Genomic DNA, 14,467 nt, shown 5'->3' with positions numbered 1-14,467 from the left:
ATCTCCATGTCTGGCCCCTGGACAGGACGCAGAAGACCTAAGCGGTCTACCACCCGCAGAGGTGCCTGTATGCCTTTATGTGGCGTCTGTTCGCTAAATGGTGTTCTTCCCGATGGGAAGACCCCCAGAGATGCGCAGTCAGATCAGTGCTTTCCTTCCTGCAGGATAGGTTGGAAGGGCGGCTGTTGCCTTCCACCTTGAAGGTGTACGTTGCCGCCATAAGCAACACACCACAACACAGTTGAGAGTTTAGGGAAGCATGACCTGATCATCAGGTTCCCGAGAGGCGCCAGGAGACTGAATCCCTCCAGACCGCACCTCGTTCCCCCATGGGACCTCTCTGTAGTTCTTCAGGGTCTACAGAGAGCCCCCTTTGAGCCATTGCAGTCAGCTAAGCTTAAGGCACTCTCCTTGAAGACTGCCCTCCTGACTGCGCTCACTTCCATCTAGAGGGTAGGAGACCTGCAAGCGTTGTCTGTCAGTGAAACGTGCCTGGAGTTCGGTCTGGTCACTCTCACGTGATCCTGAGACCCCGACCTGGCTATGTGCCAAGGTTCCCACGACCCCTTTTAGGGATCAGGTGGTTAACCTGCGAGCGCTGCCCCAGGAGGAGGCAGACCCAGCCCTGTTGTTGCTGTGTCCGGTGCACGCTTTACGCATCTATTTGGATCACACGCAGAGCTTTAGGATCTCTGAGCAGCTCTTTGTCTGCTTTGGTGCACAGCAGAAAGGAAGCACTGTCTCCAAGCTGAGGATTGCCCACTGGCTCATTGATTGCTCATTGATTGCCCAGGACATGCCGCCTCTGGTAGGGCTATAAGCCCATTCTACCCGTGGTGTAGCGGCCTCCTGGACCCTGGCCAGAGGTGCCTCTCTAACAGACATTTGCAGAGCAGCAGGCTGGGCAACACCCAACACCTTTGCAAGGTTCTACAACCTCCGGGTGGAACCGGATTCATCCCAGGTAGTGGCATGCAATACAAGCAGATAAGCCCAGGATAGCTGGCCGGGTGTATCGCTTGCACATAGCGCCTTCCACCTCTTCTGAGCTGAAGACGTGCGCCATTAATTCCCAGTAGTGTTCACAAGCTATGTTCCCTGGTTGACTTCCTCCGAGCCCTGTGGCAGTCGAGTTTTCAGAGAGACTTGCTGCCGGCCCAGTACACGTGCTAACTAAGAGCCCTGTTCTGGGGTAGGTGCTCTGCATGCGATATATATCTTCCACTAATTCGTTTCCCTGTTGGCAAACTGCGTATTCCTCGGGCAGAGCCCCTCTGCCCCAGTCTCCATGTTTGTAGTAACTCCTCCCCCGTTGGGTAGGATCTAACCTTGAGACTCTCCACATGGTCATCAAGACCATGTTACATATTTTTTCCACTTAAATATCCCCCCTCTCTTTGGGCGAGGTGTGGTCTCCACGGTGTCCTCCCCTTGGGAGGGACACCCCCCAACTAGACCTGGTGCCCAGTCGGATAATTCCCCTTCTTTTTTAAGGAGTGGAAAAAAGAAGGGGAAAAGAGGCCAGGACTGGGTTATCCTGTCTCTATCTTTTGGGTAGTCGACTTGTCCCCAAAGGGCCGTTCGACACATAACTATGTTGGGGGAGGTTACGTGTCGGCCTGGTGCGATGGCTACGAGGCACACAGTGGTCTGCCCGTCACACACCGCCAGTTCTCGTAACACAGTTCAGCCAGTTGTGGCGTTTCGTATAGGGACCCCTAGTGTCACTACATCGACACAACGTCGAGTGAGTGACAGATAGGGAATGTCCTGGTTACTTGCGTAACCTCTGTTCCCTGATGGAGGGAACAAGACGTTGTGTCCCTCCTGCCACAACGCTGAACTACCTGCTGAAATGGCCGGACCTTGTCTCGGCTCCTCAGCATAAAACCTGAATGAGTGGTTGCATACCAGCTCCTTTTTATTCCCGTATATCCGGGGGAGTGGCATGCAAATACCACTCGCCAATTTTCATTGGCCTTTTATCAAAGACCAGAGGTGTCTTAGGCTCCCAAGAGTGACACCTAGTGTCACTACATCGACACAACATCTCGTTCCCTCCATCAGGGAACGGAGGTTACGCAAGTACCCAGGACGGTTTCTGCAGTGAATGACAGGTCTTGTTAATTTTTCTAAATACAGCTAATTGTTAGCACTTACTATTTTGGTCATATTAATTTATGTACACTGGCGGCCAAAAGTTTGGTATAATGTACAGATTTTGTATTTTCGGAAGGAAATTGGTACTTTAATTCACCAAAGTGGCATTCAACTGATCACAAAGTATAGTCAGGACATTACTAATGTAAAAAAACAGCACCATCACTATTTGAAAAAAGTAATTTTTGATTTAGACAGGCTCCATTTCCAGCAGCCATCACTCCAACACCTTATCCTTGAGTAATCATTCTAAACTGCTAATTTGGTACTAGAAAGTCACTTGACATTATATAAAATACAGTTGAAAGCAATTTGATTCATTAAATGAAGCTTAACATTGTCTTTGTGTTTGTTTTTGAGTTGCCACAGTATGCAATAGACTGGCATGTCTTAAGGTCAATATTAGGTTATAAATGGCAAAAAAGAAACAGCGTTCTCTAGAAACTCGTCAGTCAATCATTGTTTTGAGGAATGAAGGATATACAATGCTTGAAATTGCCAAAAAACTGAAGATTTCATACAAAGGGGTACACTACAGTCTTCTAAGACCAGGGTTGGGAGGGTTACATTTTAAATGTATTCCACTACAGATTACAGAATATATGCTGTAAAATGTAATTTGTAACGTATTCTGTTAGATTACTCAAGGTCAGTAACGTATTCTAAACTTCTACTTTGGATTACTTCTTCAGCACTGGTAGATTTTTTCACTTGTTTTGACTATAAAAACTCTGCCAGTACAGTAAGACAAAATACACATTAAAAATACATTCTCTGAAAAACCTAAATATCTTATGCAGTGTTGTTTCTAAAACAAGATTAATCAAATTGATCTTATTTTAAGGATTTTTAGATATTTTTACAGGAAAACAATAAAAATTTTTTATCAAGCATAAGATTTTTGCCCTAATATCAAAGGTCTTACTAGAAAAAAAGAAATTATGATCCAACTTGAATTTTCTTGATAAAACGATACATGCCTGGTAACATGTGCATGTAAATTAGCTAGAAATAGCATTTTAGCTTAGCGTAAAGCTGACAATTTACACAAGGTTTATTTCTATTTCTTCTGCTCCAAACTTACTTCTCTGTCTGCTCATATGAATGTAACACATCATAAGAAAGTATTTCACCGCTGTTCAAATGCACTTTGGATTGCATCATTTATATATATACATTTTTCCATCTAAAAGGACTAAATATTAAATGAAACAAATGACAATATAATGCAAAGTAATCTCTTCAGTAATCAAAATACTTTTTGAATGTAACTATTCTAATTACCAATGATTTAAATTGTAACTGTAGTGGAATACCGTTACTTACATTTTGTATTTTAAATATGTAATCCCGTTACATGTATTCCGTTACTCCCCAACCCTGTCAAAGACAAAGGACAACTGGCTCTAACAAGGACAGAAAGAGATGTGGAAAGTCAGATGTATAACTAAACAAGAGGATAAGTACATCAGAGTCTCTAGTTTGAGAAATATATGCCTCACATGTCCTCACCTGACAGCTTCATTGAATTCTACCCGCTCAACACCAGTTTCATGTAAAACAGTAAAGAGAAGACTCAGGGATACAGGCCTTATGGGAAGAATTGCAAAGAAAAAAACACTTTTGAAACAGAAAAACAAAAAGAAAAGGTCGGAGTGGGCAAAGAAACACAGACATTGGACAACAGATAATTGGAAAAGAGTGTTATGGATCTTAACCCCATTGAAATTTTGTGGGATCTGCTAGACTGTAAAGTGCATGAGAAGTGCCCGACAAGTCAGCCACATCTATGGCAAGTGCTCCAGGAAGCATGGGGTGAAATGTCACCTGAGTATCTAGACAAACTGACAGCTGGAATGCCAAGGATCTGCAAAGCTGTCATTGCTGCAAGTGGAGGATTTCTTGATGAGAACTCTTTGTTCTCAGTTTATTCAAATTGTAATGTAATTTTTCACGTTATTAATGTCCTGACTATACATTATGATCAGTTGAATGCCACTTTGGTGAATAAAAGTACCAATTTCTTTCCATAAGAGCAAACACTGTACATTATCACAAAATATTACATATTTAACTACTGAGCATTAGTACTCAGTATACATGTAATTGCACTGTAATATCATGTGAAGTCTGATCTGCTTACTGATTAGTCAGTTGGTCTGGTGTCACAAAAAGGTTGATGCGTGATAAGCCGGTTCGAGTGCCGAGGAAAGCTATCTGCACCCCTTTATCAGAGTTTCTACGAGTACAAAGAGAACCACATAAAATACTTAATGAACAATTATATGATATATAAGGAATAATTTAAGAATAAGAATCTTAAAAATAGTCAATGTGAAACAGCGCTTACAACCCATTTTATTTCAATATTCAAACCTGATTTTATCCAATTTTAGGAATTGATTGGATGGTGAAAAGTGGGCACTGCACACTAGAATGGAGCCAAGCTGAATGCGAGCATGGCCCAATTATCTTTTCTTTTTAATTTTAATTTTTTTTTATCAATTAACTACTGGCAAGATTTTAGAAAGGCTACATTACCTACAACAGTAGCCTACTACAATGGTTAAATAGCTACTTGGCTGTTGGTTAACATTAACCAATAGCCTGCCCGGCCTTCGTGACATCCGATCAAAAAGGAAAAACATTTTGGAGGCGGAGTAGGTTATTACATTTTGATTAAATATTAAATATACGTTTTTTTTTCCTTTGAAATGCTTTGCATTGGTGAATGGTTCAAAGTAAGACCAGGATTATGTATAAAGAAAGCAAATGGGGTAAAATTTATTTCATGTTGACATTAAAGTGCATTAGACAAGTTTGATCTTACTCTGATTTATTGAGAGCGAGACTGGTCCAGTATGCCTCCAAGGGCGCTGTGACTACAGCATCAAATAAAACCTCCAGCACAAGATCGTGATCACCTACAAGAAAAACATGAATACCAACCACATCTGACATCAACTAAACCACAAGCAGTTTTATGTTCATTTAGACAACACAAACCAAAGCTGCATCATGAACATAACTCACACTTGAGATGTGGTTCTCCATTAAAATAGAGCTTGATAGCTTCGATCTGAGACAGGAAATGAAGGTCTTGATGTTCAGCTGTGTTACAGTATGCCCTAAAATGTTACATGCACACATTATATGCTGTAAAAAGTGATAACCTGCAATTGTTAACTTTAGAAGCTATTTCTACCTCAGCTAACCATTCAAATGTGTTTTGTTTGTGTAACCTAATGTAATATTTTTTATTTGAATCAAACCATTTTATTTAAAAGATGTTACCACAAGCACATTTTTAGGTAAACATTTTTCAGTGTATACTGAAACTCCTCAATATGGCATATTTAAGAATAAACTCAATAAAAAACATTGAATAAAAGATCTTAAGTACTTTACCATTCATCCGTTAACACAACATCTGGATGCTCCAAATCATGTAGTCCTGCAACAACAATGACAACAACAACAACAACAACAACAAAAAATCTGATGAAATTTAAAACATTTATATTATTGCTGTCAATCGATTAAAATTTTTTAATCAAATTAATTACATTGTATGCCAATTAATTGAATTAATCACAGTTATCGCATATATCAATATTTGCTGAAAAGACCCCGAAATAAAGATAAGTCAATATATAATAATGAAAATTGGCCTAATTGTAAATATAATATTGTAAAGTTCTCAGTATCGGGGTGGAAAGGAGGACACGGGAGTCAGCATTGCAGTCCACGTGAGTGTTCTTTTTATTCTCAAGATTTCACTCAAACTTTGTCTTTCAACAAGAACTTTAATTCACACTCATCAGTTTCGGTGAGAACAGTCAACATAAATTCATAGATTCAACATAAACAGCTTTACAGCATTCAGCTCCAGATAGGGTTTTGTGTGTGTGTGTGTGTGTGTGTGTGTGTGTGTGTGTGACTTGGACTCTCTCTCCCGGTCTGGCATTCCGACAGCCTTTTAAAGCCCATCTCTGCCATCTCTGAAATGAGACACAGGTGTTTAGAGTCAATAATCACCAGGTGATGGCTCTTACCGCTTCCTCTCTCCCACTGACAGACACACGACCACGTCCCCCTCCACAAATATATAATAAAATATAATAATATTCATATGTAGTAATATAATAATGTTAGATAGTTCAAAGACATTACATTAATGTGGCAGATGAGTAAAGCATTAATTATTTTCAGTGTCTTTAAAAATCAATATATTGTTTGTTGTACGTTCACATCATTGAATATATGGCCTATCACTGGCCTACAGTCCACAGCTTTCCATTTTGCAATTGAGTTTGACAATCTGTCCGAGGTAGATGCGTTCTTGCATTCTGTCTGTGCACATGTGTAAAACAAACACTTTTCTCGTGTCTCACTATGTTTGTGTCGCTTTTCACTGGTTTTCAGCATCTCTAGCTGTAGAGCCGAGGAGGGCGGGGCCGGGCTGGAATGAGACACACCTGGTCCCCAATCAGCCTGATGGGGCGCGCGAGGGATAAAGGCGGCCGGGGACGACAGTTCGAGAGAGAGAGAATTGCAGGCAGCTGTACTGTGTGGTTTTGGTTGTGTGTTTAAGTTGTTTATTAAATTATTATTTAAGTTGTCAAGCCGGTTCTCGCCTCCTCCTTTCCACTGTACCCCCTTACACTAGCCGTAAATGCTGCATTTTTACGACACTGTGTCAAGTTACATGTAGGGTGCTTCTCAATCGGAAGGCTGCAGCCTAGTAAGGCTGTGTCCTTCCTAGACCAGTCCTTCTGAGGCTGTAGGCTAGGCTCCTCCTCAGCATGCATCGCTAGAATAAGACAGTCTAGTGCATATGTGCAAGGGATTGTGAGTGATTGAAGGCCGAGAAGGGTGCACTTGTTGCATCCTCCAAAATATGGCAAATGAAGGCTGTGAAACAAGGCTGCCTTCCAGGGGTCCTCATAATTGAGATGGCTTTTGATGGTGCTTGATGATGTGGCAGCTGAGATATCCAGCCTAACTAGGCTGCAGCCTTCCGATTGAGAAGAACCCATAGTTAGAAACTTTAAGAAACACATTTCGAGACCCCTGGACTCTGCTCTGCCATGCTGTCTCTAATCAGCTGTCAGTTTGTTGTTTGTACAGCTGTGCATTGCCTGTAAATTGCCTGTATACAGTGCAAGGGAATGTAAAGTGCAGAAGAGGTAGGATAGGTTAAATAAATATAATTGACTAAGCTTGTTATTGCACATAATTATTGCTCAATGGGGCAGTTTTAACTGTTCATGAGAAGGATGGCCTGAGGGAAAATCTGTTCCTGTGCCTGGCTGTTCTGGTGCTCAGTGCTATGTAACAGTCCAAAGAGGTAGTGGGCTGGGTTAGTGGGGTCCAGGGTGATTTTTCCAGCCCTTTTCCTCACTCTGGATGTGTACAGTTCTTGGAGGGTGGGAAGGGGAGAACCAATAATCCGCTCAGCAGTCCGAACTGTCCTTTGTAGTCTCCTGATGTCCAATTTGGTAGCTGAACCAAACCAGACCAAGACCAGACTGGTTGACCAGTGCTGATCGTACAGGTGCTGGAAGTGAATTTCCCCAGTCTCACTAGCTGCTGCCTGTCTGTCAGAAAGCTGGTGATCCACTGACAGATAGAGGTGGGAACAGACAGTTGGTTTAATTTAGTCCGGAGTATAGCTGGGATAATGGTGTTGAAAGCCAAACTGAAGTCCACAAAAAGGATCCTTGCATAGGTCCCTGGTCTGTCCAGATGTTGCAGGATATGATGCAATCCCATGTTGGCTGCATCATGCACAGACCTGTTTGCTCGATAAGAAAATTGAAGGGTGTCCAGAAAGGGTTCACTGATGTCCTTCAGGTGGGCCAACACCAGTCTCTCAAATGACTTCATGACCAGAGACGTCAGAGAGACGGGTCTGTAGTCATTAAGTCCTTTGATCATGGGTTTCTTTGGGATGGGGATGATGGTGGAGCGTTTGAAGCAGCAGGGAACTTCACACTGCTTTAGTGATCTGTTGAAGATCTGTGTGAAGATGGGGGCCAGCGACAAACCACGGTTTGTCATTGTTGTGTTGGTGTTTGTATGGATTGAAGGTCAGAGTGGGTGTGGGGTGTGAGATTGGGCCTTTCAAATCTGCTGTAGAACACATTCAGGTCGTCAGCCAGTTGTTGGTCCACCACAGGGTTGGGGGTAGGAGTCCTGTAATTTGTGAGTTGTTTCATGCCACTCCACACTGATGCAGGGTCGTTAGCTGAAAACGTGTTTTTCAGCTTCTCAGAGTATCTTCTTTTAGCCACTCTGATTTCTTTCTTCAGTGTGTTCCTGGCCTGATTGTACAAGACTTTATCCCCACCCCTGTAAGCATCCTCTTTGGCCTGACGAAGCTGCCTGAGCTCTGCTGTAAACCACGGTTTGTCGTTGTTGAACTTTAAATAAGTCCTAGTAGAAATGCACATATCCTCACAGAAACTGATATATGATGTAACAGTATCTGTGAGCTCGTCCAGGTCTGTGGCTGCAGCCTCAAAAACACTCCAATCCGTGCAATCAAAGCAGGCTTGTAGTTCCAGCTCTGCTTCATTGGTCCATCTCTTTACAGTCCTTACTACTGGCTTGGTTGATTTTAATTTCTGTCTGTAGGTTGGAAGAAGTTGAACCAGACAGTGATCAGAGAGTCCCAAAACTGCTCTAGGGACAGAGCGATATGCATCATTTATTGTTGTGTAACAATGATCCAGTATGTTCCTGTCTCTGGTGGGGCATGTAATGTGCTGTTTGTATTTGGGCAGTTCACGTGTGAGATTTGTTTTGTTAAAATCCCCAAGAATAATAATAACTGGTATTGTTGTTCTGTGTCTGTGATTTGATCAGTCAGCTGTTGCAGCGCTGTGTTCACACATGCGTTTGGCGCGATATACACACTCACCAGAATAAACAAGGAAAACTCCCGTGGCGAGTAGAATGGCTTACAGTTAATAAAGAGCACTTCCAAATTAGGACAGCACATCCTCTTTAACATTGTTACATCTGTACACCAACTTTCATTGATGTAAAAGCATGTTCCACCGCCTCTCGTTTTCCCCGTTAACTCTGCGATGCGATCTGCTTTGAACAGCTGAAAGCCCGGCAGATGTAACGCGCTGTCCGGAATGGCTTCACTCAGCCAGATTTCTGTGAAGCACAAGGCAGCAGAGTTGGAAAAGTCCTTGTTTGTGCGGGTGAGGAGATGTAGTTTGTCCATTTTGTTAGGAAGAGAGCGGAGATTCGCTAGATGAATGCTCGGCAGCGCTGTTCGAAAGCCGCGCTGATGGAGCCTGACCAGCGCGCCTGCTCATCTCCCTCGCCTCCATCTCTTGAACAGCACAGCTGCGCCTCTGACTAAAATGTCCAGCAAAACCGGGAAAAACCGGGAAAAGGTTGTCTGGTATATGCTGCCGAATGTTCAGCAGTTTGTCCCTGGTAAAACTGACTGGAAAAATATCACTAAACACAGGACAAACAAACTAAATTATTATTAAATAAAATAATAATACATTTTTATTTGTAATGCACCTCAGTACATTACAATCACACTTTTACAACATAATATACAATAAAAATAACAACAATCACAAACAAATTAACAATTAAAAACCTGATTAAAAAGGTAAGTTTTAAGCAGTTTCTTAAAAGAATCAAACGAAGGAGCATTCCTAATTGAAACAGGTAGTGAGTCCCACAGCTTAGGAGCAATGCAAGAAAAGGACCTACCACCCACGGTTTTCAATTTACAAAGAGGCTGATATAGAGAGATAGAACCAGCAGAACGAAGAGAACGGGAGGAAGTATACGGTGTTACCAAATCACAAATGTAAACTTGGGCCAGCCCATGTACAGCTTTATAAGTTAACATAAGAATTTTAAAATCAATATGAGATTGAACTGGCAGCCAATGTAACTGAGAGAGGACAGGGGTGATGTGCTGACGTGAAGATGTGTGAGTCAGGACACGAAAAGCTGAATTTTGTATGTTTTGTAACCTCTTAATTGAGTTGGCCGGCAGACCTACAAAAAGTGAGTTACAATAATCGAGCCTGGATGTAATGAAGGCATGAATCAGCCTTTCTGCATCAGGCAGAGAAAGAAAAGGCCTGATACGGGCAATATTTCGAAGATGGAAAAAGGCTACTTTTGTAATGTTTTTAAAGTGAGTGGTAAAAGAAAGCTGTGCATCAAAAAATACACCCAGGTTCTGCACATGGTTTGCAGGAATAATTGAGTTGTCAACCACATAGAGTTCCAAATTATTACATTCACTCACAGCATTTGGAGTGCCAATTAGAAGAATTTGGTTTTGGAACAATTCAGTTTAAAAAAATGATGTTTCATCCAGGTCTTAATTTCTAACAAACAAGCAGAGAGTGTTGATGATGCTAATGAACAGTCTGGCAGAGTGCTGATATAAATCTGGGTATCATCAGCATAACAATGATAACCCAGCCCAAACTTCTGGATAATCTGTCCAAGAGGCAACATATAGATACTGAACAGGATGGGACCCAGAACTGACACCTGCAGAACCCCCTGTCGCATTGGAACAGTCCGGGATCTATTAATGCCAATATAGACAAATTGTGAATGCTCAGATAGGTAAGATTTAAACCAATTGAGAACACTGCCATAAAGGCCAATCCACTTGTGTAGTCTGTCCAACAAGATAGTGTGACAAATGGTATCAAATGCGGCAGTGAGGTCTAACAAGACCAAAATGCCACAAGCCCCAGAATCCGCTGTGATAAGGAGGTCATTCATGACCCTCACAAGTGCAGTCTCCATACTATGTCCAGACATAAACCCTGATTGAAAAGGTTCTAATAAACAGTTCATAGATAGATTACTTTGCAGTTGACCAATAACCACACATTCAAAAACCTTAGCCAGAAATGGTAAATTTTAAATAGGCCTGTAACTGGACATGTCAGCAGTGTCACTTCCATGTTTTATAAGGACTGGTACAACTGCTGCCATTTTAAGAGTGGAGGGGACAACCCCAGTTTCAAGTGAAACATTAACAATAGCAGTGATATGGGGAACAGTTGCTGGCAGGCATCTTTTCAGCACAACATTAGGAAAAGGATCAAGAATGCAGGTAGTAGAGTTCATCATAAAGACCAGTTTTGAAATAAAGTCATTATTAACAACAGTAAAACTTGAGAATACAGGAACCAGAGAATGAAGAGGTAACAACTCTACAAAGTCAGATGATCGATTAGAAGCAATAGAGTTATAGATATTTTCAATTTTACATTAAATATAATTAAGAAACTCATTGCACTGCTCAGTAGCAGAACAAATAACATTTCTGATAGGTTTAATAAGATTGTTAATTGTTCTAAACAAAACACCAGATTTAGAACCACTACTGCTGATGAGAGTTGAATAGTATGCTGTTTTAGCAGTTTTAAGAGAATTATGGTAATCAGTTTGATGTTGCTCAAATATTAATCTATGAACTGTTAAACCAGTGTTCCTGTATTGCCGCTCAAGTTGCCTGCCAAGAGCCTTCAATCCACGTGACTCAGATATATACCATGTATACCATTGAGATGACCTCTTAAAAGAAACAACACGTTTTTTCAAAGGTGCAAAGTCATCCAATAACGATGTTAACACATTATTATATTGGTCAACAGAGGACATGACTGATAGATCCCCAATGGTATGAGTGAGAAGGTCATGATCAATGTCTCTGATTTTCCTAAAACAAATAATATGTTCATTTACAGACTGCAATGAAGGAGGAATCAAACAGAAGGTAAGAAGCTTGTGGTCACTTATACACACATCCGTACACTCAAGTTGGTCAATAGCCACACCCGAGGTGCAAACCAAGTCAAGTATATGACCGTGTTTATGTGTCGGAAAGTTAACACACTGAGTGAGGTTAAAACACTCTAATACATCCATAAAACTCAGAGCACTATTACAATTCGCACTGTCTACATGAATATTGAAATCACCAGTTAAAAGAATAGCTGAGCAGGTTGCACTGGTAAGTGTCAAACTCAGAAAAGAACACCGGGTTTAGTTTGGGAGGACGATAAATATTTAAAATAAGACCCTGTGAAGGACCATTCAGTTTAAACGATAAATATTCAAAAGATGAAAAGCAAGGCATCATAACTTCGGTAACTAGAACATCAGATCTGTGAATGACAGCAAGTCCACCAAGTCTACTGGTGGATCGTGGCCGATCAATGTAAGTGTAGCCTGGCACGGCACACATATTGAGATTGACGTAGTCATTCGGCTGATGCCAAGTCTCACAGAGGCAGAGAAAATGCAGTTTATTGTCCATAATAATGTCACTGATGGAGGCAGCTTTATTGTTTATAGAACGAGTGTTCAGTTGTGCAAACGTTATTGTCTTGAGATTAACTTCTCCACTAGATGCAGTACGCTTCTGAGGATAAGAGAGATTAGCAGAACAGACACCACGTGAAGCTGAGTAGCGATGATCCGTGCATCGGCGAGACCATATCAAATTGATACCAGTGCCACTTGTATGAAGATTCCGACGGGAACCCCGATGAACATATTTTGGCCAGCGTTGAAGATGTAGCGATTTCACCGTATCCAACACAGAGGTATCAGGAGGCAAATGGTGTTCAAGGTAAAAAAGTTCATCCTTGGAGTATACCAGCTTGGCGAATTCCGGGTGAAATTTCTTGCCGTACACTCCACATAAAATCACTAAACAGATAAAAAATGGACAGCAAACCCACAAATTGTCAGCGAGTAACACTATAAAACACACTAAACATGAATAATAAAATGTTAAAACAAAGAAAACGCCGAAAACGTGGGTGGAGAAGCGGCAACCAAACTGCGCCAGTGTCCTCTCCACGCCCCCTCCACGAAAGGAAATATTAAAACACATTCAGGTTGTCAGCCAGTTGTTGATCCCCTACAGAGTTGGGGGGTGGTGTCTTGTAGTTGGTAATGTCTTTCAGGCTTCTCTACACTGATGCAGGGTCATTAGCTGAAAACTAGTTTTTCAACTTCTCAGGGTAGTTTCTCTTAGCCACTCTAATCTCCTTGTCAGTGAGTTTTTGGCCTGATTGTAAAAGATTTTATCCCCACTTCTGTAAGCATCCTCTTTGGCTTGATGAAGATGCCTGAGTTTTGCTGTAAACCATGGTTTGTCATTGTTGAATGTTAGATAAGACCTAGTAGGAATGCACATATCCTCACAGAAACAGATATATGATGCCACAGTATCTGTGAGCTCATCCAGATTGGTGTCTGCAGCCTCAAAAACACTCAAATCAATGAAGTAAAAGCAGTCTTGTTGTTCCAGTTCTGCTTCATTGGTCCATCTCTTTACTACAGTCTTTACTACAGGTTTAGCTGATTTAAATTGATGCCTGTAGGTCGGAAGAAGATGAACCAGACAGTGATCAGAGTGTCCCAAAGCTACTCTAGGGACAGAGTGATATGCATCCTTTATCACTGTGTAGCAGTGATCCAGTATATTTCTGTCTCTGGTGGGGCATGTAATGTGCTGTCTGTATTTTGGCAGTTCACGGGTGAGATTGGCTCTGTTAAAATCACAGAGAATAATATCAAGTAAGTCTGCGTATTGTTGTTCTGTGTCTATGATCTGATCAGCCAGCTGATTCAGTGCTGCGGTCACACACGCTTGTGGATGAATGTAAACACTCACCAGAATAAACAAGGAAAACTCCCATGGTGAGTAGAAAGGCTTACAATTAATAAAGAGCATTTCCAAATTAGGACAGTATATCTTCTTTAACGTTGTTACATCTGTATGCCAACTTTCACTGATGTAAAAGCATGTTCCACTGCCTCTCGTTTTCCCCGATAACTCTGCGATGCGATCCTCTCTGAACAGCTGGAAGCCCAGCAGATGTAATGCACTGTTCAGAATGGCTTCACTCATCCAGGTTTCTGTGAAGCACAAGGCAGCAGAGTTTGAAAAGTCCTTGTTTGTACAGGTGAGGAGAAGTAGTTCATCTGTTCACTATATGAATACTCGGCAACTAAAATGTCCAGCAAAACGTCTGCATAGTCAAAAACTGGGAAAAGATTGTCTGGTATGTGCTGCCGAATGTTCAGCAGTTCGTCCCTGGTAAAACTGATTTTAAAAAATTTACTAAACACAGGACAAACAAACAAAAACAGCAAATGAATTGGAGAGCTCCACACCGAGGCAGCCATTCGTGTCGCCATCATGTACATTAACATATTTAATCGACAGCCTTAATTTATATATACACCAGTAGTGGCTCGTAAACACAGATATAGG

At 41.6% G+C, this 14,467-nt stretch overlaps 1 protein-coding gene across 1 annotated transcript in view; it reads right to left on the bottom strand.

Moving 5' to 3' along the window:
- The window catches only part of cacna2d3a (calcium channel, voltage-dependent, alpha 2/delta subunit 3a), a 438,757-nt gene that overhangs the window by 159,567 nt on the left and 264,723 nt on the right, over positions 1-14,467 (bottom strand). Inside the window, exons 21-24 of the mRNA XM_051653874.1 lie at positions 5,569-5,614; positions 5,194-5,288; positions 4,991-5,084; positions 4,304-4,399 (exon numbers count right to left, since the gene is read on the bottom strand). Of these exons, the coding sequence (XP_051509834.1) occupies positions 4,304-4,399; positions 4,991-5,084; positions 5,194-5,288; positions 5,569-5,614 (331 nt within the window). The remainder of the gene's footprint in view (positions 1-4,303; positions 4,400-4,990; positions 5,085-5,193; positions 5,289-5,568; positions 5,615-14,467) is intronic.

The sequence above is a fragment of the Myxocyprinus asiaticus genome, chromosome 24 (genome assembly GCF_019703515.2).
Source record: "Myxocyprinus asiaticus isolate MX2 ecotype Aquarium Trade chromosome 24, UBuf_Myxa_2, whole genome shotgun sequence".
NCBI lineage: Eukaryota > Metazoa > Chordata > Actinopteri > Cypriniformes > Catostomidae > Myxocyprinus > Myxocyprinus asiaticus.
This window is presented reverse-complemented; position numbering and strand designations above follow the sequence as displayed.